The sequence below is a fragment of the Euwallacea similis genome, chromosome 12, assembly GCF_039881205.1.
Source record: "Euwallacea similis isolate ESF13 chromosome 12, ESF131.1, whole genome shotgun sequence".
NCBI classification, from domain to species: domain Eukaryota; kingdom Metazoa; phylum Arthropoda; class Insecta; order Coleoptera; family Curculionidae; genus Euwallacea; species Euwallacea similis.
The window spans coordinates 4,738,604-4,764,187 of record NC_089620.1 but is presented as its reverse complement, the minus strand read 5'-3'; the positions used below and the strand labels follow the sequence as shown (position 1 = coordinate 4,764,187).

General features: G+C 35.7%; 3 protein-coding genes across 3 annotated transcripts; all 3 read left to right on the top strand.

The window, feature by feature from the left end:
- Positions 1-4,516: 4,516 nt before the first annotated feature.
- LOC136412486 (uncharacterized) lies at positions 4,517-5,176 on the top strand. Its single transcript, XM_066395554.1, has one exon. It carries the CDS (start codon positions 4,517-4,519, stop codon positions 5,174-5,176), a length of 660 nt encoding a protein of 219 aa, XP_066251651.1.
- A 12,179-nt stretch (positions 5,177-17,355) lies between these two features.
- On the top strand, positions 17,356-18,846 carry LOC136412485 (ATP-dependent protease ATPase subunit HslU-like). Its single transcript, XM_066395553.1, has one exon. The coding sequence runs from the start codon at positions 17,356-17,358 to the stop codon at positions 18,844-18,846; it is 1,491 nt and encodes a 496-aa protein (XP_066251650.1).
- Positions 18,847-20,736: 1,890 nt separating this feature from the next.
- Positions 20,737-22,547, top strand: LOC136412484 (3-oxoacyl-[acyl-carrier-protein] synthase 2-like). Its single transcript, XM_066395552.1, has 3 exons — positions 20,737-20,756; positions 20,998-21,237; positions 21,284-22,547. Exons 1-3 carry the CDS (start codon positions 20,737-20,739, stop codon positions 22,545-22,547), a joined length of 1,524 nt encoding a protein of 507 aa, XP_066251649.1.
- The last annotated feature ends 3,037 nt before the right edge of the window (positions 22,548-25,584 follow it).

Genomic DNA, 25,584 nt, shown 5'->3' with positions numbered 1-25,584 from the left:
CTACTTCTCTAATTTTATGTACAGAAAGCTTCAAGCTTTGTTGAGGTCAGATGCATGGCTAATGCTGAAATAAAAATTCTAGTGCTCCCTTTCTTGTCACCCCAGTGCGTGACACTGGGATCCAGATTGGGCACTAAGTTGGTAAACACGAAAGCGCTTTACAACGTTTTTGATGGAACTGTGCAAAAGGACTGGATGCCAGTGTCACGCACTGGCATGACACCCATTTGTTCCTATAGTTGTCTTTTTTCGTCTACCTTATTTTGCCACCCTGCTGAACAGATACATTGAGGTTTTGCCTATAGTAAATTACGCACATAATCAACCAAGTTAAGGAAAGTGCAAACCAAGTGATTGCATATTCCAAATGCTTCATTGGCTGTATAGCTACTTTGCTGCCAAAATTGTTCGGCCACAATACACACTTCTCTAGCTTAATACCTAACTCATTGGAAATTTCTTCTGTACTCAGGGTAAACCATGTATTCGAAGCAGTATCGTTCTTGATAAACCAATTTTTACTTTTATTGCTATCGCAATATAAAATTCCATCTGCAACTACTTTTTCAATTTTTACTTTTTTCTCCTTTTTTTCTCTGACTATTCCTTTATTCACCAACATGTAACGTCCAGTGGTAAGCAACATAGGAGACAGCACGTGATAGCCGTGTTGCCCTGCAAAAACATATAGTTCTATATCACTTAGAATCCCATCAATCTTGACATGCCTATAGTTAAATTTTTCAAGGTCGTTATTGGGCAATAGATGAACCACTGGAAGACTCATACTTTTAATAATATTATTCTTCCAGTTCAATCTGAATATTTGCCATAACCCTAATAAAAAAAGAAGTGAGCAAGGTATAATTAAAATAAATACTATCTTTTTTAACACTCTATATTTGTGTTCTTAAATAGTTTTCAACACCCATTAGTTCAATAAGATCGATCTGTTTCTCAATCCAATGAAAGTGCTCTTCTTCATTTTTTAACATCTCTTCTAATAACATTACACTAACAAAATCCTTTTCTTTCTCAGCGATAGAAATCGTTTCTTTGATATCCTTAATACCTTTTCCCTCTAATTTCAAATTAGCTTCTAAGATTTTCCGTATTGTGTCTTTTGTAAACTTTCCATCATACTTTGATATTTCGTTTGTATCCTGAAAATTTGGGACTCCTTTAAATAACAAAATTCTTTCTGCCAACTTGTTTGCATGTTCAAGTTCTTCGTTAAGCTCATTTTTTACCTTTTCTGCAAGTCTATTAATTCCATTGTTTTTGAGAATCGCAAAATGCAAAAGATACTGGCGTACAGAAGTCAGCTCATTGGTCAATAATTTGTTCAAATGTTTTACTATCTCTTCATTCATAATCTTCCCTTAGTTCAATTCATCAGCATAATTTATATGATAACGATAGTTATAGCAACTCATTTAATAGTTCCTTTGATAACAACCGTATTAAATAGCATGTCGTGGTATGTCTGTTTTTTCTTAGAGAAGCAAGCAACTAGATACCAGCAGAGAGTGAGTAGCACTATAATTACTTTCAATGCACTCAAGACATTCACTAATACTTCCTGATCTCGCAAAAATTCAGTAAGGACAACTACTACACTGTTTAACAAAGGAAGAAAAAACTGGGAAGAGCTTCTGTCAAACGCTAAATGCAAGTCTATTTTAGAATTATCTAAATTGATAGTATACATATTCATTAACTGTTGACCGGGAGTTGCTTGGGCCTTTGAAGATATAAAATATGTGAAGTAACTACAATTTACACACATGTATGATAGATGTAAGATCAACGGAGAATCCTCTAATAGCAGTATAATTAATAAAGTTGGAATTAATAAAATTGCTACATCTATTAAATACGCGCAAAAGCGTCTTGTTATACTGGCAATCTCTGTAACAGCGGTCATTACCTATCTTCTAAATACTTTATTACAAAATCTGTAAGTTTATCAAGATGTTGAAAACATAACAAATCTTCATAACCGCTTATTGATTGACCGTATATAATAGGTAAACAATTGGCATTTTGTGCACACAGAACATCTGTGATGCTATCACCAACGAAAAACACATTTTCTCTATTTATAGGCAACGTACTCTCTTCTAATGCAAATAGCAGTGGGGTTGCAGATGGTTTATCTTCTGCAGTATCGCATGACCCAACCACTCTTTCAAAGTAAGAATCTAGTTTAAAATAGGTAACTTCTTCACGTAAATTAGTATTTTTCTTATTACTTACTATTGCTAGATAAACATTGTGGCTTTTCAGTGTCTGCAACATTTCTTCTACTCCTTGATTCAGAGCAATGTTTTGTAATAGCGCATTATCTAAGTATTGTTGATATATGTGATTTGCTTTTTTCCACTGATCGCCAAACAAATTGACCCTATAGCTCTTTCTCGACTCATGGGAATTTCTATCAGCAGCTTTATTACTATACCCCATTGAGTTTATGGTATGCTTAATAGCATTAAAAATGTTATCTTGAGTGTCAACTAAGGTATTATCCCAATCGAATACTACTGCTAATGGGCTATCTTTCATTTCTTACATAATTATACATTTTAACTTAATAAGTAAATAGCATTTTAATGAAAAAGATATAAATAGGACGCCCTTGATAAACACTTTTTACCACAAGTTATGTTAACTGTTTTTTATATAATTAGCTAATATACTGGTTATATGATATGTTTTAATAGGTAACAGGTATGGCCCAGACATCTAAAGAAAGTGTTGAAAAAAAGTTTAAAGATGTTTTTGAACGTTCTCCAGGTGCTTTTCCAGAAGGTACCTCATTAGAAGCGTCGAACAAGAAAAAAATCTTGTTAAACCGGAAAGAAACTATTTCTTCACTTCCATAGCAATTTTTATATATAATTTATCAAGAAGTACTTCTGCAGTTATAACCGACTGATCAATGGTGTTTAAGTGCCCGTTTAGGAGCGTGGTTTTGGAGGAACGGTTAAACCACTGATGGAGTCTATTATGACTACCTCGATTAGAAGATTGTATAATCTAACCGTCCCAAGCTTAAGTGCTTCTCCATTATAAGTTATAGTAGGATAATTACCATGATAAAGGCAAAAAGTAAACTAGAAATAGTGAATCCTGATACAGCAGGAATTGATATCGGCTCAGCTGTACATTATGTATGTGTACCTGAAGGAAGAGATGAACAACGTGTCAAAAAATTTGGATGCTTTACAGTTGATCTTCATAACTTAGCAGGGTGGTTAAAGAAATGTAAAGTTAGAACAGTAGCTATGGAATCAACAGGAGTATATTGGATTCCTTTGTTTCAAATACTTGAGTCATATGGATTTGAGGTAAAATTGGTAAATGCACGATATATTAAGAACGTGCCTGGTAGAAAATCCGACGTTCAAGACTGTCAATGGTTACAACAATTACACAGCTATGGATTACTCCATGGGTCGTTTAGACCTGATGATCAAATGTGTGTGTTGCGTAATTACGTTAGGCAACGTAGCAACCTGATTGAAAGTGCATCCACACATATTCTACGTATGCAAAAAGCGTTAATTCAAATGAACGTTCAATTACACAAAGTCATAAGTGATATTACTGGAGTGACCGGTATGCAAATTATCAAAGCAATAATTGAAGGTGAAAGGAATCCTGAAAAATTATCAGAATTGAGAGATGTACGGATAAGAAATGATAGATCTACCATGGCAAAAGCGCTAAAAGGCGACTACAGAAAGGAACTCTTATTTGTGTTAAAGCAAGAATTTGAATTGTATAATATTTATCAGGAAAAAATAGCAGAATGCGACAAAAGCATCGAACAATATTACAAAACATTTGAAACAAAATCTGACGAGAATAAGCGATGCAGCAAAATAAAGAATAGGTTTTCAAAAAACAGACCAGACTTTCCTTTACACGAAGAACTGTATAGAGTAACCGGTATTGATTTTACTAAAGTTCCTGGGCTTGATGTGCTAACTATACAAACAATTATCTCAGAAGTTGGTTTGAACCACGATAAATGGCCATCAGAGAAGCACTTTACTTCTTGGTTGGGGCTAAGTCCTGCTAATAAAGTTACAGGGGAAAAAGTATTTGGGACGAGAACTCGCAAAGTTATTGCTCGTGCTGCAAATGCTTTTAGGATGGCTGCCCAGTGTGTGTCAAGAAGCAACGGTGGGATTGGTGCATATTGCAGAAGGTTAAAAAAACGACTAGGAGCACCGAAAGCGATTACCGCTACGGCTAGGAAATTGGCGTGCATTTTTTATAGTATGCTAAAGTATGGACAGGAATATGTAGAGAAGGGCATTGATTACTATGAAAAGTTATATAAGGAAAAAATAGTGAAGACTCTAAGCAAGAAAGCTAGTGAATTTGGTTATGTCTTGATTAAAAAAGAGCTACTAGCAGAAAGAGTTTCTTAGAAGAGAAGGTTAATTATATCGCAAAAGGAACAGAGGCTCTAAAAGCTGTGAAAAGTAAGGAGCTTGAGAACAAAATGAAAAACGTTGCAGAATTGAGTCAGAAATTTGAAAGTCAAAAAGGACGTGCAGATGAAAAAGTACGTCAAGATTTTGAAAGAATTGCTGAGCTTGACCAACAATATAAAGGGAAGGGCATCTTCACAAATGAAAAAGTTGCAGAGCCAAAAAGTGACAAAAAACTCCAAGACACTCCGAGAAAAACTACAACAGCAGTTAAAGACCTTGAACATAATACACAAAAAAAGACTACTGAAGCTTCTGTGCAAACAGCATCAGAGCACGATTCACAAACCGTTAATCCCTCAGTGAGCAAGAGTTCTATAAAAGAGAAGCTCAACACTGAGCCGGACAAAAAAGATACCACGCCTCAACCACAAGAAAATCAAAAAGAAGAAGGGTTTTTGAGTCTTCTGAAGCGCTTTGTTAAGAAAATATTAGAAAAATTTTTAGGTAAAGGTGAAAAGGATGTAGAGAATGCTCGTGGCATGAAAGAAGATGCTCAAAGAGATACGTCAAATAACGAAGAGCAACAAAAGAGTAAGCAGCTTGATGAAATTTCAAAGGACAAAAGTGTAAGCGAGGGTTTGAAGCAGGCAACAAAGCTTGAGAACCCGGCAATAACGCCTGTTAATACTCCTAAAGTGAATGAAGTAAACACGGGTCGTGAAAGGTGATCCGCTTTCAAGCTTCATTATACCGCCACGAACCGTCATACCGCCGCGGTATCTCATCCGCTAACAAGTAGCGGGATGACGATTGTCAGGCTAGCTGTCATCCAAGTAGCTCGACTACTTGGATCCAGGAAAAAGAATGGTGTCATGAAAGTAGCTGACACTGATTCCTTTATGATGGTGTCATCCCAGTGCCCAGACACTGGGATCCAGGAAACTTAATTGCAAGTAATGCATTGGATTTGGTGAGTATGGGTTTTGCGTTATAGAATGAAGCACTTTTGGTGAATTTATAAAGAAAGCTGGATCCCAGTGTCAAGCACTGGGATGACAAGGTATAAACCTTATCGTCATGCCCGTCATACCGCGATTCATTCGCAGTATCCCTTCGCGGTATCTCTAGATCCCGCTAACACGTAGCGGGATGACGGTTGTCACTCCAGCGCCCCTATGATGTCATCCGAGTAGCCGACACTGGTTTCCATCCAAGACGGTGTCATTCCAGTGCTTGACACTGGAATCCAGACTTTAATTGTTATACTTGTAAATAATCTGGTGAAAATAAACGTTCATCTCAAAATGCAGTATTTTTGTTGAAATAGCTCAACTGGATCCCAGTGTCTGGGCACTGGGATGACACCATAGGAGGCTACTTGGATGACAAAAAAAGGAGCACTGACCTCTCTTGGGCTCTTTTAGCTACAAACGTTAAGAAATTTACCAAATGAAAAAAAAGGCAAAAGAAGCCCTGGGGTTATTATCCGCTTTAAAATATTGGCGTTTTTTATGTTTTAAACGCTTGACAAGCGAAATTCAGCTGCTTTTAATTGCAACTAACCTACACTGCAAATGTTTAAGAAATTTACTAAGCAGAAAAAAAGACAAAGAATCCCCGAGTTAGCTAGTCTTTTACTATCTCTGTCGAGTATTGGCATTTTTTGATGTCTTGTAACGCTTTATAAGCGCGTTCAGCTTATTTAGATAAAAATCTAGATGTAGATGAAGTCTTGTAAAGACATACAGTATCTATATACTGCAAAAAATTGAACATAAGACGCCGATACATTAAGTAATCCTTACCTTTTAATCTGCAGATTGGCGAAAGCAAATACAATAGCTTCAGTTTCATGATAAGGGGGCTGGCGAAGGGTGTCAAGGAAGTTTTTCGTTTCTGACAGCTGTTAACGTGCTGCCAAAAGCTATGCAAAAAGTCTATTGACAGGTGATTAAACTATAATGTAGCCTATCGCCATATATCCTGGGGTGGGTTATTGTGAGGCTTTTTCACTTTTTATTCTTATTAATGTGTTTTTCTCTGTATTACTATGCGGGTTTTATATTTTCGCCCTGCCCAAAAGCTACGGTTTGCTTTTCACCTGGAGAAGATTGTGCTGTGCCGATAATCAGTGTAATAGATCAGTCTAAAAAATCTATCCTAGTTCAAGAATATACATTTACTCTTGAAACAATTGCAAAATCTTTGATCAATGCTAAAGAACGTGGCGTTGATGTTAAAGTCATCTTAGATAAATCGCAACTCTACTCAAAATATAGTGTTATAAATGAATTATTTTCAGGTGGAGTACCAGTTTGGATCGATGATAAGCCAAAAATTGCTCATAATAAGATAATGATTGTTGATAATCAAAAAGTTATCACAGGGTCGTTTAACCTGAGTAAGACAGCTAAAAAAGGAAATGCTGAAAATTTATTAATTATTACAGATTATCCTGAATTGATTCAGCAGTATGTGAAAAACTGGGAGGCACGAATGTCACAGTCTTATAAATATGCTCCCAACTAATCAAAAGCACTTGCTTAAAATCAGTTCTAAAAACAGCAAGAGAGAGCTTTTTTGATTGACTGGCATAATGATTATGATATAATAAACCAAAAGTTTAAGGAATAAAGTAATGGATTATACAAATGATGCTGCCGGTAGCTACACTGCCGTTCATGATTTTTTTCAAAACAATGGTGTTGGAGATTACAAAGTTCAATGCAGTTATGGTGGGGTACCGTATGCTACTGATGAGTACGTGCATTCTGGCGATAAATTTTGGAGTAATAATTTTATAGACTCACATTTTGGAAGGGAAATAAAAATGTATCCTCGAAGTGAACTTTTAGCTAAAGAATATGCTGGAAGTACGCTGCCAGTTTCAATATCACTAGATAAGGATTTAATAAAAATAAAGGAATGTCAGAAAAAAACGAAATTTGTGGAACTAGAAAGGGAGTCAGGCAATTTAGTGTATGATAAGCAACAGCATGTAAAGTGTTACACAACGAAGCTATCATATGATGATGTGCATATTTACAATAACGATAAAGTTTCAACATTTAGCATAAAATACGACGTGCCAAATGATCCGAAATACAGTTTAAATATAACATTTACAAAGGTTAATGATAATAAATCAGGATTTTGGCAAAAATTTAAAAACATGTGGGAGTGTTAAATAAAGTGTGTCAAACCGCATTTTTAATTCAACTCAATTTTCAATCTACCAGGAAAGAAAATATCAAGCTGAGAGATGGTTAACGCCCAGTCATGTACAGGCATAGTCCATTTTTCCTCTGCTTTCTTTATAGCACAATATACCTGTTTATACAAGGCATTTGTGCTGGTAAATGAACCCTTAGTTTTAGTGAATTTTCTGATCTGTCTATGCAACCCCTCAATTGGGTTGGTAGTATAAATTAGGCTTCTAACAGGGCCAGAATACTTGAAATAACCAGACAAATTTTCCCAATTGTTCTGCCACGATTTTACAACCAATGGATACTTTTCTCCCCATTTTTCTTCCAGCTCAAGTAAGTAATTCTCAGCAATTTCTCTACTTGTAGCACGATATATTTTTTTCAAATCATTCATGAAAACTTTTACATCTTTGCTCGATACATATTTTAGTAAATTCCTTATTTGATGCACGATACATAGCTGTACCTCTGCGTTAGGAAATACGCTGTTTATTGCTGTAGGAAAGCTTTTTAGACCATCAACACATGCAATTAGAACATCTTCTACCCCTCTTTCTTTGAGGTCATTTAGCACCCCTAACCAGAAGTTAGCTCCTTCGCTTTCAGCTAAATAAAAGCCCAAAACTTCTTTTCTGCCATTCTGGTCTATACCTAATATATTGTACATACATTTACTTACACAACGTCCATCTTCTTTCACTTTAAAGAACATTCCATCCATAAAAACTATTGGATAAATCGCTTACAGCGGACGGTTGCGCCATTCATTGATTACTGGTAGCAGTTTATCAGTAATGCTGGATATCTCTGCTGCCGATATTTTGTGATCATAAATTTCCTCGACATGTGACGCTATATCTCTATAGCCCATACCACTGGCAAATGTACTTAATACCTTTGCTTCAAGCTCTGGATGTAGGCTTGTTTGTCTTTTTCTGACTATTTGCGGTTCAAAACTTCCTTCTCTATCTCTTGGCGTTAAAAGCTCAAACGACCCTGCACTTGTGCGCAAAGTCTTCGCATTTCTTCATCTTCATTTGATAAGTGATTTTCTATTTCACCTTCCAAGCTTGCCTCCAACAGCCTTTTTATCAATGGTGTTAATGCTCCACCCCTTCCTGTTAGCGGTTTACCTTCTCTGATAGATGATAAAATATTTGATTCTAGTTCTTTGTAATCTACCAATCCGTTAGTTCTATTTGCTATTTTTTGACTCATGTCAAACCTCCATTTTTTTATATCAATTATTACTTTGTTTTTCGGTTTGACACAGTTTATTTAACACTCCCTATCTTTTCAAAATAGTATATCCTTTATAGCTTTGTTAATTTTTGACTCCCTCTCTGCAAAAGCAGTTTCTAGAGAGGTTTTAAGTTTTTCCCATTCTTCTTGACCATTTAGAACTAAAGATTTATATCCACTTTCAATTTTTTCCAATGCTGTTTGATATGAAAAACCTAATTCCTCATATATATCAATATTTATCGATTGCAGTATTACCAAAAATGAAAACAAATTCGGATCAGGTAATTCCTCCTTTACATAATTCAGAAGACATAGTTTTATTTTTTTCACGCAGTATTCTATTGTTTTCAGCGATAGCAATAGACTTTCTGCATAAAATATAAAACTATCTATAATTAAACTTTTTGATTTTTTCGGTAATTTAATATTTTCAAATAGTTCTTTTGTAAATTTTTCTATCGGTTGTTTTGGCAAATGTAAAGAGAGATCAGTAAAAGATTTTAGGTCAAAATTTGGTCCAAGTATTGTGCTGATTGCTCTTTGTACATTACTCTTATCTTTACTTACAGGAATAATGAAAACCAGCCCCTCCACATCAAGCATATACTTTATAGATTCCAAAAAATCGACAACGAATTTAGGACGGCACACATCAAGATTATCCACCATTATATAAATGTTTTTGTCTTTTCTGATTTTATTAACCACATCCGCTAACTGTGTTTTAAAATCTCTAGTACTCTCTTTTCTTCTTTGGAGAAGACTTAATTCACTCAAGACAAAACCTATGTCTTTTTTATCAGCCTCTTTTGCAGCATCAAGAAATACTGAAAGCATAGCAAGTGGAGATTTACTGATCAGCTTTCCTAGTGTGTTTAGAGAAAATAGCTCTTGGTTTATGTTCTTGAACTGTTGTATAACGCTTCTTTTTACTTCATACGATGCAAATAAATCTTCAAATAGAAAATTTAAAAAAGAAGGAAGTGGTTGGTCCAATGCATTGATATCCCATGCGCTATAATAAGCTGCAATTTCATTTTGCTGTTTTAACTCTTTTACCCATTCTTTCAAAAAAAACGTCTTGCCCCATCCACTATATCCTTCCAAAGATATTATTGTAAAAGACTGATCCATCGTTTTTACTATAGTGCTGAACTTATTCGTAAATTGCTTATAGTTTAGGCGGTCATTTTTCCAAGCCACCACTTTAAGTGGTGGCGCTATTCCTTTCTTTTTGAATGTTATTAGCGATATAAGTTTTTTTAAGCACATGTCTTATTTTATATTTAACTCATATTCTTGTCTTGAAGTAAGTGCTATCCTCAGCGTTCCTTCATCAAGATAGTCAATTTCTCCGCCCATTGGTATGCCGCAAGCAAGACGTGATATTTTCACATCCAAATTTTTTAGCAATTCAATTATATATTGTGCAGTAACTTGACCCTCTAATGTCGGATTAATTGCGATAATTATCTCTTCAATTTTAGACTCTGTCACTCTTTTCAGAATAGTATCAAGGTTGAGTTCTTTTGGACCTATGCCATTTATCGCAGACAATCTGCCCCCCAAAACATGGTATAAACCTGAATATATATTTCCTTTTTCAAACGCCCATAAATCTCCCAATTCTTCTACTACACACAGTAACTTAGTGTCACGTTTTGGGTTAGTACAAATAGAACAAGGTGATTTAGTATCTAGATTTCCGCAAACTTCACACTCTATTATAAGATCTGCTAGCTCTTTAATCAAAGATGCAAGTGGTAGCATAACTTTTTCTTTGTTTTGAAGTAAATGTATAACTAACCTGCGTGATGATGATGGCCCTAAACTTGGCAATTTAGAGAAAGCATGAACTAGATTCTTTATGTTAACGTTCATTCAATAAATTCAGAATAGGCAGTCAAATGGTAACATCAAACCCTTTGTAAAGAAAGTGGTAAGTTTCTCTTGATCCACTTTGATTAGCTATAGAAAAAATTTTTTACTCTAACGCAAAAAATTACTTCCGCACACTTAAAGCCTGATTATAATAGACTTCTTGCATAACCCAAACTAAGTAGAAAAAGGTATCATCCGAGTAGCTCTCCTTTGTCATCCCAGTGCCCAGACACTGGGATCCAGGAATTTTATTAAGTTTGTAAGCATAAAAGTATAGCTAACGTGAGCTCTACGTCATACTGCCGCGAACCGTCATACCGCGATTCATTCGCGGTATCTCGGCCGCTAACAAGTAGCGGGATGACGGTTGTCAGGCTAGCTGTCATCCCAGTGCCCAGACACTGGGATCCAGAAATTTTAATTGTAAGTAAGCATACTGGGTTGATAAGTATAAAAGTAGCTAGAAAATAAACATTTTTGATGAGATTATATGGAAAACTGGATGCCAGTGTCAAGCACTGGCATGACACCCTTCACGGACTTTTAAATTACTTTAGCTATAAATATTAAGAAATTTACCAAATAAAAAAAAGGCAAAAGAAGCCCCGTGGTGGTTGGCTATTTACTATGTACTAAAATATCGGCGTTTTTTTTATTCTAAAACGCTTGATTAAGAGCGATTTAGCTGCTTTTAACTTGCAACTAACCTACACCGCAAGTGTTTAAGAAATTTACTAAGCAGGAAAAAAGGCAAAGAAACCCCGTAGTAGCTAGCATTCAAATTCTCCCTTGTCTATTTGACGTCTTTTACTGTCTTAAACGCTTTATAAGCGCGTTTCGGCTTGTATAGGTAGAAACCTAAAAGTTTTATAAAGACATGAGGTGCACATAGTGCAAAAAATTAAGCATGATTTACGCCAAATACATTAAGTTTCTTGTCATTAATCCACTGCAGAGATTGCGAAGATAAATAAATAGCTTCAGTTTCATGATAAGGGGGCTGGCGAGGTTTGTCAAGGAAGTTTTTTCGTTTCTATGTTGTCAGCTACTTGGATGACGCCAATCTGAGTTGACTACACCAACTCACATTCAGCAAAAAAGAAAGCTATCTCCTTACGAGCATTTTCTAGACTATCTGAGCCGTGAACTCTATTTTCACTAATATCATCAGCAAAATCACCCCTGATTGTGCCTTTATCTGCCTGCTTTGGATTGGTAGCTCCCATGATTTGTCTGTATTTACTTACTGCATTTTCACCAACTAAAACTTGAACTACCACAGAACCAGAGGTCATAAACTCTACTAATTCCCCAAAAAAAGGCCTATCTTTATGAATTTCATAAAACAGCTCTGCTTGTTTTTTTGTTAGTAACATCATTTTTTGTGCTGTGATTTTCAGCCCAGATTGTTCGATGTAGGAATTTATATTGCCTGTAATATTATTTTTTACTGCATCAGGTTTTAATATCGAAAGTGTCTTCTCAATTGCCATATTATTTCCTTATATAAGATTGTATATTTATGGATTCATTTTATTGCAAATTTTGATTTGATAAAAGTAGTTTTTTATTTATAGTTAAGAATAAACCATCAAGGAGGTATTGTATGGGTGAATGTTGTAAAAATAACACTACTAAACAAGCTGAGCCTACCACTAAAAAACAAGCTAAATCTACTACTAAAAAATTAGTAAGTAACTTTAAGTCATCACTTTTTTGTGGAACAAAAGGATTTTTAACTTTTAATTTGGCCTTTTTAAGTTATTTGGAATATAGCATATATAAATGCACTTCATCTGCTCATGTACAACAAAAGGAAAATATTGAAAGATGTAACAACATACAGGCTTCCAAGCTTGCACTTGCTGAGGATACAGATGGCAATTTTGCTACACAAGAAATAGAGCAAAAAGAAAAAAACTTTAACCAGCAACACAAATTTTTAAGAGATACTGCTGCCTTTGCAATGAAAAGGAATACTATTCCATTGCTTGAAATGGCTATCATAGTGCCATTTGTTTGTTTTGCGCTGCCAGCTATGCTAGGCAGTATGAGCCTCATGCAATGCGCACTTATATGCGCTGCGTTGATGGTTGCTACATGTTTTGTTGTAAGAACTTGGCATGTGCGTGAGAAGTTAATGGAAAAAATCACCAACCATAGTAGAGGAGAAATAGACGCGGAATTTAAGAAAGATACTATAAAATTTCCTATCTTTGATCAAAATAGAAAACACACCGAGTATAATTCGCCTAACTCAGGGCGACTACTGGATGAAACAAGTAGCACCTCTCTTTTCGTTAAAGTTTTACTTTTCCCTCTAAAGGTTCTTTTGAAGGTCCTGCAAAGTTGTATAATGCTATCTTTAGCTGCTGTTGAACTTCTTGAAGTAGTGCCAAGTCTTCTTGTCGATACGTTTTTCGATTGGAGCTTCACATTCACCAAGAGTAACCTGCAGAGATCAGGTCATTTATTGTATGCAAGTGTAAGAAATTTAGTGCCTATAACTAAATTTGATGAGTTTATAGGCACCCCAAAAGAAACTTGTTGCGGAGCCTGAATGTGCCTCTTTTCTGTTATTTAAGTGTATTCTATTTTGTCATTCCAGTCTGGAATACAGCACTTTCACACAATTTCATCGAGGACGTTGTTTTCACATAACACTTTTATACTTACCAATTTAGTAAAATCCTGGATCCCAGTGTCGGAGCACTGGGATGACACCATCTTAGTAGAAATAGCCCTCAAATCACAATGTTGTTGTGCATCACGCGCTGGAACGACGGCAAAAAGTAACCTTGTAGTTTTAACAATTATTTGCAAAAGACCAAATGAAAAAGGCTGTCATTTTATTTAACCTTGGTGGACCTGACTCACTGAATGCGGTCCGTCCTTTTTTATTCAACCTTTTTTATGATAGAAGAATAATAAGTCTACCAAACCCTTTTCGGTTTCTTTTAGCAAAGTTTATATCTGCAAAACGAGAAAATACTGCACAAAAAATATACGAGGAAATTGGAGGTAAATCGCCAATTCTGGAGAATACAAAAATGCAAGCTGAAGCGCTTGAACAAGAACTTAACAAACCTGTCTTTTGTCATCCCAGTGCCCAGACACTGGGATCTAGAAAAAAAAACTGGATTCCAGCGTCACGCGCTGCAAAACTAACAAAAGTATTCATCTGCATGCGCTATTGGCATCCATTTGCTGACGAAGTTATTAAAAGTGTAAAACAATTTGATCCTGATGAAGTAATTTTGCTGCCACTATACCCTCAATATTCAACTACCACAACTTTATCATCCATCGAAAATTGGCAAAAAAATGCTAAAAACCATGGTCTAAAGTGCAATATAAAAATAATTCACCATTATTATAATAACGAAGACTTTATTAAAGCTCACGCTAATTTAATAGCTAAGCATTACAAATTAGCCAGCAGAATCGATAAGCCAAGAGTCCTATTTTCAGCCCATAGCTTACCTCTTAGTATTATTAAAAAAGGCGACCCTTACGCTTCACAGGTAGAAAGAAGCGTAGAGTTAATAGTAGAAAAGTTAGCTATCAATAACTTAGATTGGTCAATATGTTATCAGAGTAAGATAGGTCCTGTAAAATGGCTAGAGCCAAGCACTGGAAGTGAGCTATTACGCGCAAAAGCTGATGGTGTACCTGTAGTTCTATCACCTATGTCTTTTGTTTCTGAGCATTCAGAAACACTTGTGGAACTTGATGTAGAATATAAAGCAATTATCAAGGGTGGATATTATTTTCGTGTGCCAACTCTCAGTACCGATCCCTTGTTTATAAAATGCTTAGCCGATTTGTGCATAAATCTCCCTTAAAGTCCTGATTTATACGGCTTTTCTTTTAGGATTTTATGTGATAGAATAACAGAAAGTTATTAACTATTTCATGCCAAACAAGCTAAAAAAGAAATCTAACATACTCGCACAAAAGGTGCATGATATTTATGATCATGATTTCAGGAAGGTAATCTGCATCACAACAGGTTTAACAGCCCTATTGTGTAAGATTTCACTGCAATTTTGCTGCGAGTTCATTGACAATAATAGATCCAATATCTTTCTTATACGGAATGTTGCTCGACTAGTAAAGTTTCCGACATCTATTCTATACATTGCCCATTCTGCATTTACTCTACAGGATCTAATTAAGGATTACAGAAACCCTGAGAGTAAAAAAGAGCTGGCAAAAATTGTGGGTAAATCGGCTAATCTTGCAAGCAGCATCATAGAAGCATTGATGATGTTGAAAGTCATCTATTTTTTTACTAGGAGTAATGCAGACGTAATAAGTCACATTCACTTAACATCAACGATCCTATTTCTGTTTATTTCGGAACCTATAAGTTACTATTATTCATGGAGAAAATACCTAGATAATAAGGATCCTGAAAAGTCTGCTAAGTGTAAGCAGGACCTTATTATCAGCACATTAACTTTGTCGTTAGGTTTATTAAACTTCATATTAAGAAGGATAGAGACTCCAACTATACCAATAAACTTGGGTAGTGGTATAATCTATAATTTCAACTCAAGCGTAACAGTCAGCATAATATATAGTGCAGTATTTCTGGCAGTTCAGCTTGACAAATTGTTTCAACAACCTGTCAATGATGATCCTTCCACTGAACTTGATAGTGCTGGCCATAACCATATTCAGCACGGTAATGATGGTAATGATCTGCCCGATGGTAACGCTGTGGGAATGTAAGGATTAGAGGTGAAAAGATTTTATTTCTACTGCCAACGCTAGTACTGCTAATTTGCTAACAATACTCCAAAGTGACAGAATTTTACCTTCCACAACCTGGCTAACATCATGAAACTCACAGTCAGTGGCATTCAAGCTAGAATATACATCTTTTCTGCTATTACATCGGTATAAGTAACATGTTGGAGTATCTCCTATATAGTATATTAGCGGTTCTGCAGAACTGCTTTTAAACATGTCAATGGTTGGTACACCTTCTTGTATAATAACGCTATTGATTGCTATTCCTTCTTTTATCTTTTTCATTTTATGACGCTTTTTTTTATTGAGGTTTAATATTTCCTCTCCACTTGTTGCTGTTATAATGCCCATCCCATATGTGCCATTGCTTGCTTTGATAAAAACGTAAGGTTGTGTTTTTATTTCATATTCCTCATATTTTTTTTGCACTAGAGATAATATTTGGTCAACTTTAGTTGCTACTGCTCCTAGTGACAAATCATCATCAAAATCAACTCCATCACAGCTCTCTGTAAGCACAGAAATTAGCCATGGGTCTATTTTAAATTCGCCACAAAACTCAGATGCTAATTCTTGATAGATTTCAAAATACTTAAATTTCTGCCTGCTATGCCAACCGTATAGTGGGCTTGGTACTATATCTTGCTTTACGTCTTTCAGCGTGTCTGGAATGTGGCTTGTCATATCATGGTTCAGTATAATAACATCAGGCACAAATCCTGAAGTTGTCTTTAGCAGAGAGTTTTCTTTCACAACAGTTTCATACTGTTCTATTAAATTGTATACTTCATTATGTAAAAGGCCAATTCTAGTTTCAAAACCTGCGAGTTGCAGTACTTTCTCTATAACAAATACGTTTTCTATATACATTTTATTGCGTGTATAATTTTCCGGTATTATAAGAACCTTTTTGTATTGGTGTCTTTTAAAGTAGCTTTTTATCAATCTTGCTGCCATTGTTTTTGATTCTTCACTTAAGTTATTGAATCCTGCAGGAAATAAATTAGCGTCCACTGGGGCAATTTTGTAGCTGGAGTTTCTAAGATCTATAGAGCTATAAAATGGCGATGTAAGGCCATTAAATTTTGCTTCGAACCAATTATTTATACTTTTTTCCAAATCTGGGTGAATTATGTTTTGCATCTACACTTTAAATGTTATAAGGAAGGTATTATATTATAAGCTATAATTAAACATATTTAGCAAATTTGACTAAAGATTAAAGTATAATGGGATTCTTATTTAAAGTGATAGAAAAATGATTCAACACGATAACAATAAAATGTATGGAACTACTATACTGTCAATTAGAAAAGATAAAAGCGTAGTAGTAATAGGTGATGGACAGGTTTCACTGGGCCACACTGTTATAAAATCTGGAGCAAAAAAAGTTAGGCGTCTTTCTGGTGATTCCGTAATTGCTGGATTTGCCGGGGCAACAGCCGACGCATTTACTCTTTTTGAAAGATTAGAATCTAAACTTGACAAGCACCCAGGGCAATTAATGAGGGCATGTGTTGAACTTGCAAAAGACTGGAGAATGGATAAATATCTAAGAAAATTAGAGGCTATGATGATTGTTGCAGATAAATCTATTTCATTAGTAATTACGGGAACAGGTGATGTTCTTGAACCTGAAGATGGAATCGCAGCTATTGGCTCTGGGGGAAATTTTGCTCTATCTGCAGCAAGAGCTTTAATTGACATTAAAGGAATATCAATAGAGGAAATTGCGAAAAAGGCTATGAAGATAGCTGCTGATATATGTGTTTATACAAATCATAATGTGATTATTGAAAAAATAGAGGAGTGATATGTCTTCCAAGCAAAAAACTTTATGCACCAATTTTTCCAATCAGCCTATAACCCTTTCAGAAGGACGGTCTTGTAGTAGTGACACCTACGATGAAAAAAATGACCTCTATAAAGATACTAAGAGTGGTTTTGATTCAAATGACAGCGATGTTCAAGTTAATGACAGTACTCAAGTTTTGTTAGATGACCTGCCACCACAGAAGATAGTTAAAGAATTGGACAGATTCATAATCGGACAGGATGATGCAAAGCGTGCTGTTGCTATTGCGCTCAGAAATCGTTGGCGTCGCAATCAGGTTCCATTTCCATTGCGTGATGAAATCATACCTAAGAATATATTGATGATCGGTCATACAGGGGTTGGTAAAACTGAAATAGCTCGCCGCTTAGCAAAACTTGCCGGTGCACCGTTTATAAAAATTGAGGCAACGAAGTTTACTGAAATAGGATACGTTGGACGTGACGTTGATTCGATAATACGTGATTTAGTTGATGCAGCAATAGTTTTAGTTAAAGAGAAAGCCCGTAAAGCCTTAGCTAAAAAGGCTTTAATTTTAGCTGAGAAAACAATAGTAAACTCTATGGTAGGCGAAGATGCAACCGAAGAGAGTAAAAAAATTTTTAGAGAAAGGTTGAGGAATAAAGAGTTTGAGGACGGAGAAGTTTCTATTAACGTCAGAGAGAGCAAGAGTATGTTACCTACTTTCGATATACCAGGCATGCCAGGTGGGCAAGTTGGTGTGATGAATGTAACAGAAATAATGGGCAAGGTGTTTAACGGGAGCAAAAAAACAAAAACTATTACGGTGAAGGTAAAAGAAGCGCGTGAAATATTAATTAATGAAGAAAGTGAAAGGCTAATGGATGAAGATAAGATAATCAAAGAAGCCATTGATCTTGTTAGTAATGACGGTATAGTATTTTTGGATGAAATAGACAAAATTGCAGCGCGTACAGAAGTAAAAGGTGAAGTAAACAGAGAAGGAGTGCAACGCGATCTGTTACCATTACTTGAAGGAACAACTGTTACAACTAAGTATGGCCATGTAAAAACAGACTATATATTATTTATTGCATCTGGTGCTTTTCATCAGTCTAAACCATCTGACCTCTTACCGGAATTGCAGGGCAGATTACCGATCAGGGTAGAACTTAAGGCACTTACTCAAGAGGATTTAATAAGAATATTAAAGGAACCAGAATCTAGTTTGTTAAAGCAGTACATAGCTTTAATGAAAACAGAAAATGTGACGCTTAAGTTCACTGATGATGGTATAAAAACCATAGCTGAAATAGCGTTTACAGTTAATAGGCAAGTGGAAAATATAGGTGCAAGAAGGCTTCACACTGTCATGGAGAAGCTTTTAGATGAAATAAGTTTCATTGCTTCTGAGAAAAATAGCGAAGAATTCATTATAGACAGCAAGTATGTGAAAGATAAACTTGAGTCAATTTCGAAGCAGTTGGATTTATCTAAGTTTATACTTTAGAAAAAACGAAAAGCCTACTTTAAGTAGTATAGAAAGTGTTCAGAAGGTCAGCCAGTAGACCTAAAATTTCAGCTATATTCTTTAGGCTGTTTTTCAATAGTAGAATGGTGTGCTGCGACCTCTTGCTTAACATCTAAGCTTAAGTCAATTATTGAGATATTTTCTTCATCATAATCTATGTCTTTTATTAACATATCGTCAGTAATAGTCAAAAGGTCAGGCGGAGAAAGAATAGTTCTTTTATTACCAGCTCTCATTCCCACAACTCCAAGCTCTATAGCAAGTGGTATTTTTTTATCGCCAACCCTAAATTGCACTGTTTGATCTTTGGCTATATATTCTCCATTATGCTCCTTTACGCTATATTTAACCGATATCTCATCACCGCACCTTACTTGTTTTCCAGTCTTGTTAATTAAGTCATTAAAAACCATCAGATTATTTACTGAGTCGGGATATTTATCCTTTACTTCGATCAGTTTGACGTAATAAGAATTAAAATTCATTTTGTTATCATTGGCAATAGTAACTACACGCTCTCCGCCTTCTTTCATACCTATTACCCCTAAACTCACTTCTTTTAGGTTATCTTGACCTATTTTCAAAGTAACATCAGAAACTTTGCTAGGGAGTGTTGCTAAGTTATTATTAGAAATTTTATATATTTGCAATAGGACTTCCAGGCCACAAAAAGCCTTGCTGCCACTGCCTTCAGTAATTTCATAAAAATTTATTGAATCTTCTTCTTTTTGCTGCGTCATTTCTTCTAAATATTCTGTCAGCCCATGCTTTTCAATATAGCGGTCAAGTGCTGATTCAAGTATTGGCTTCACTAGGTAATATGCTATCGTCTGTATCAAACCACCATGCGTGGCATTTATCTCATAAAGCTTGTCTTTTTTTTCCGGTTTACCTTTGTTTATATAGACAATAGTAAACACAAAAGTAGAAGTTAAAGTGAGAATCGTTACTACGGAAATAAGCATTTGTAATATAATTTTTCTAACCATCTTTCTTTACTTGATTCAATAAATCATATAAATAATTAGTATCCCCTGAAAGCGCACTCAAATTATCCAAGCCTTGTTTAAAGAGGCCGTCTATATAGTCCTCTACTTCACTTTTACCAAGCACAGACATTAGGTTATTTGTTTTATCTTGTTCGTAGTCTTCAATATCATCCTTAGCTTGAAAGATAAGCCCTAGATTTATTCCATAGTTATATAACGCTTTACGTTGCTTGTCTGTAGCATCCCCTATTATAGCACCTATTTCACATGAAGCTGCAAATAGTTTTGCGGTTTTCATCAAATGAATTTCTTTTATTTTATCAGCTTGGCCCGACGTCATTCCAGCGTCATACATACAGCCGTACGAATGTTGTAGTTTTAAGGTAGAAAGGGTGTCATGCGAGTAGCTGACACTGGAATCCATTTCATGTTCAGCTCCACCATCGCATGGCTTTTTGCACGAAATGCTTGTAGGCAAAGCCTTCTGGATCCCAGTGTCCGCTACTTGCATGACAGAGGGTTGGGGGCTAAAATCTATATGCTCACTGTTAATATCTAAAGCCTGTCCTCCCACCATTCCCCTAATTCCTATTGCCTGAGAAAGAACTTTTATGATCTCACAGCGTTTCTCATTTAACGAAGATAATACCTCAAAAGCCAGAGTAAGTAGTGCATCTCCGGCAAGCACTGCTGTTGCTTCATCAAATTTTTTATGGCAGCTTAGCTGGCTTCTGCGAGTATCACTGTTGTCCATGCACGGTAAATCATCGTGAATTAGAGAGTAAGCATGAACAAATTCAATTGCTGCAGCAACTGATATTACTTTTTTAGCTTCCGCGTTAAACACTCGCGATGAAGCTACGACTAAAAAGGAGCGTATATGTTTTGCAGGAGCAAGGAGTATATAACGCATAGCTGATATAAGCTTATTCTCGCTATTTTCGGGTAAGAGTTTATTTACTTCTACAATAAGCAAATTTTTTGTTGTTTCGTCTAGCATTTTTGAATTGTTAATTGTTTAGCACGTAACGCTAGCCAGCTAGGGCAGTAGAAAACTTTACTGTAGTTTACCAGTTATAAAAGATATTGCAAACATAAAAATTTTTTATAACATCAAAGAATAGGTTATTTTTTTGGTAAGAAATGTGAATAGCGAACTAGCAAAGAGCACTAGAGAAGACATAGAAGAAAAAGTGAAAAAGATTATACTAGAGCACATTAGTAAGGATGTAGAGAAATTCAACAGCTCTTCAAAGCTTTCGGAGCATGGTACAGACAGCTTAGATGCAGTTGAAATCATCATGGCAGCAGAAGAAGAGTTTGGAATAGAAATTCCAGATGAAGACGCACAAAAAATGGAAACTATGGAGCAAATAGTTGAGTACATTAATAATAAAAAAGGCTAATAGTTAGTGTTAAATGAGCAGAAGAGTAGTAGTCACTGGTGTTGGTTTAATCACTCCACTAGCGGCAGATGTTGACAACACTTGGTCAAGGCTAATAAAAAGTGAGTCTGGCATAAAAGCAATCAATACGGATAGATTTGACTCTTCTGATCTTGCTTGCAAAATTGCAGGGCAGGTGCCGTTACAATCAGACAACATTGAGCACCATTTCAATCCACTAGATTATATTTCTGAGAAAGACTCAAAAAGGACAGATCGTTTTATCCATTACGGTATTGCAGCAGCTATTCAGGCAGTAGATGATTCATTAATTTTGGAAAGCCAAAATATCAATCGGGAGCGTATTGGTGTGACTATTGGCTCTGGTATAGGTGGTCTACCATCAATTCAGGAAAATGTTATTACCATGCAGGAAAAAGGGCCCAGACGTGTCAGTCCATTTTTTGTCCCTGCAAGTCTAATAAATTTGATATCTGGCCATATTTCTATTAAATACGAATTTACAGGTCCAAACGATTCAGCAGTAACCGCATGTGCAACAGGTGCGCATGCAATCATAAACTCAGCAAGAACTATAAAACTTGGTGAAGCAGATGTTATGATTGCAGGTGGAGCAGAAAGTGCACTGTGTAGAGTTGGAATTGCAGGTTTTGCATCTATGAAAGCGTTATCAACTAAATTCAATGATAAACCCAAAGAAGCTTCAAGGCCATGGGATGAAGAACGCGATGGATTTGTCATGGGTGAAGGAGCAGGTATATTGGTGCTGGAGGAATACGAACATGCAAAAAAAAGGGGGGCAAAAATACATGCTGAACTGGTTGGGTACGGACTCACAGGAGATGCGCACCACATTACAGCACCACATCCAGAAGGAAGAGGCGCATTTAAGGCAATGCAGCTTGCTTTAAAGAGCACACAAATTAATCCCAATCAAGTAGGGTATATCAATGCACATGGAACTTCAACGCCACTTGGAGATAAAATTGAAGTAATAGCAATGAAACAGTTATTCGGTGACTACGTTTATAAAATACCTGTTTCTTCAACTAAATCTTCTATAGGACATTTACTTGGTGCTGCAGGGAGCGTTGAAGCAATATTCAGTATTCTTGCGTTAAATAATGGAATTATTCCGCCAACCTTAAATTTACACAAGCCTTCAGAAGGATGTGATTTAAATTTTGTACCGTTTAAAGCTCAGGAGCATAAAATTCAATATGCACTTTCTAATTCGTTTGGTTTTGGTGGCACTAATGCATCGCTCATATTTGGACAAGTTTAGTTGATGTCACCCCAGTGTCTTCCTCTTGTCATTCCAGTACCCTCCTCTTGTCATGCAAGCAGCTCTCCTACTGTCATCCCAGCACGTGACACTGGGATGACAAACGGTTGTGAAAGGGAATACATATAAAAATTAAACTATCAATAGCAATTCAAAAAGAAAAAATATTCTATTCATCCCTGAAGAAGTATTTTATTGACAATTTATGAATAAAGATCAATAATGCAGAAAAGGAATTGATAGGCGTATGCATGAATTTAACCACTATTAATTGTACATTATTTGTTGTAATTACATATTTTTTGACGTGCATTATAGCTTGGTGCTTACCTTTCAAAGACATAACATTATTAACAACATTTGTTCCGGCTTCAGTTGCAATTTTGCTAACCATTTATAATAAACAGAAGGTAAGGGATCTTTTTAAACTTAGTTCGCCAAAAAAACTGTCTATTAGGGTTTATACTTATTCTGGTAAGTATGCTAATTTCCAATGGTCTTTTGTCAATTTACTGCGGTTTTTCATTTTTCCGAGAGTCTTTTACGTTAGACCGTGTAAAGGATTTGAGTGCAGTTTTGAGTCCATTAGTGATGTTATTTGTTTTATTATCAACCTTTGTGATGTGGATCATTATGTCTCTTGGTGAAGAGATCGGTTGGCGTGGCTATCTTTTGAAAAATCTTAAAAGCAAAATATCAAATTTTTATATCAGAGCAATTATTGTCGGTATTATTTGGTCAGTATGGCACATACCAACTTATGTGGTTGCTGGCTCAGCTTTGTGGAAGGATGGCTTTACATTCCCGACTATTTGTGCTTATACCCTTTATATTTGTGCAATGTCTATAATGTTTACCTGGTTGTTTGAAAAAGACAACTCGATTTGGCCAGTAACTATTGCTCATGCAACAAATAATCTTGTGTATAGTGTTTTAAGCATTCTAATGCCGTCTCCTCCTCTGTCAACTTTCGATGCAGTAATTCGCCTTACATTAGGAGCAGCTGGTTATTTCATTGTTGCAATTGGTGTTATTTGGTTTGATAAAGCTCGAGAGCGTCATTTGAGTAATTCATAGTATAAAATTTCGGGGGCAATTCGCATCAGGTGTCATGCAGGCAGCATGACACTGGGATGATGAGGAAGAAAAAGCAAATTTTGCCTTTTACGGTCAATCTATTATACTTAGTAAGACTTCAATAAACTAATGAATTATACTTTATATCTAATTAAATGCACAAGATATTAATAAGAAATAACTACAAACCTTTGGTCGGAAAAATCAAGATTAATGGCTCAAAAAATGCTGTTTTACCAATAATGGCAGCAAGTCTATTAAGTAGCTCCCCGGTAATTTTGCATAATGTACCTGATTTAATTGATGTGCATCTAATGTCTAAGTTGCTTGAAAGTCTTGGAGCAGAAGTGAACTTTATGCACAATAAAAATTATAAAGCGAACCATACTTTGAAAATTGACTGCAGCAATATCAACAATCACGTGATGCCATATAAAACCGCAAGTAAGCTAAGAACTTCTTTTCTAATATTGGGTCCAATGCTTAGCAGATTTGGCAAAGCGAGAACAGCATTTCCTGGTGGATGCAACATTGGAAAGCGTCCCGTTGATATGCATATTAAAGCATTAGAAGAAATGGGAGCTAAAATTGAAATTGACGGCTATAATATAATTGCAACAGTGAAAGGAAAGCTACAAGGAAAAGAAATCACATTTGAGAAAATAAGTGTTGGCGCAACAGAAAATGTAATAATGGCAGCAACATTTGCAGAAGGAGTGACAACAATAAACAATGCTGCAACTGAGCCGGAAGTTCTTGATTTAATAGATTTTCTGAAGAAAATGGGTGCTGATATTGAAATTGATAATACAAAGGTCATAATAACAGGAGTTGAAGCACTAAATGGATGTGTTCATAAAATAATACCAGATCGCATAGAAGCAGGCACCTATGCACTAGCTGCTATAATAACCGGTGGTAAGTTGGAGTTGGAAGGAATAAATCTATCTGATATAAGGTGTATTACAAATGAGTTGGAGACTATAGGAGCTATGGTTGAACTGTATGATGGAGGCATTGTTATTTCCAGAAAAAATGGCTCTATTAAGTCTGCTAACGTTGCGACAGATCCATACCCCAATTTTCCCAGTGATATGCAACCACAACTGATGTCTGCAATGTGCATTGCTGATGGGATATCAGTAATTGAAGAGAACATTTTTGAAAACAGATTTACACATGCAGATGAATTGAGAAAGTTAGGTGCTAATATCAGCATCGAGAAAAGCAAAGCTACTATAAGTGGAATAAAAAGCTTATCTGGAGCTAATCTATATGCTACTGACTTAAGATCAACAGCAGCTTTGGTGCTTGCTTCTTTGGTAGCCGGTGGAGAAACTATAATAAACAATTCACATCATTTATGGAGAGGATATGAAGCAATGCATGAAAAACTCAATTCATGTGGAGCTGATATCTCCATTTCGTCTTGAGGATATTTTATGAATGAAGCAACCAAACGAACTATAGTAAAAGAAATAGATGCAATCTTATATGAAGAACATAAGGTATTAGACCATGGATTTATTCGAGTAGTGGATTATATGGGCTCTGATAGCGCTATAGTTCAAGCTGCTCGTGTTTCTTATGGCAAGGGAACAAAACAGATAAGTCAGGATGAAGCACTTATAAAGTATTTAATGAGACATCATCATACAACTCCATTTGAAATGTGTGAAATTAAGTTTCACGTGAAACTTCCAATTTTTGTTGCAAGGCAATGGATAAGGCATAGAACTGCAAATGTGAATGAATATTCAGCAAGGTATTCAATACTTGATAATGAATTTTATACACCTAAACCAGAACAAGTTGCAAAACAATCTGACAATAATAAACAAGGTAGCGGGGAAGCTTTTGATCCAGATACCTCAAAGGAAATAATAGATTCTCTAACAAATGACTCTAATTTAGTATATTCTCATTATGAAAAATTTATTGAGCAGGGGCTTGCAAGAGA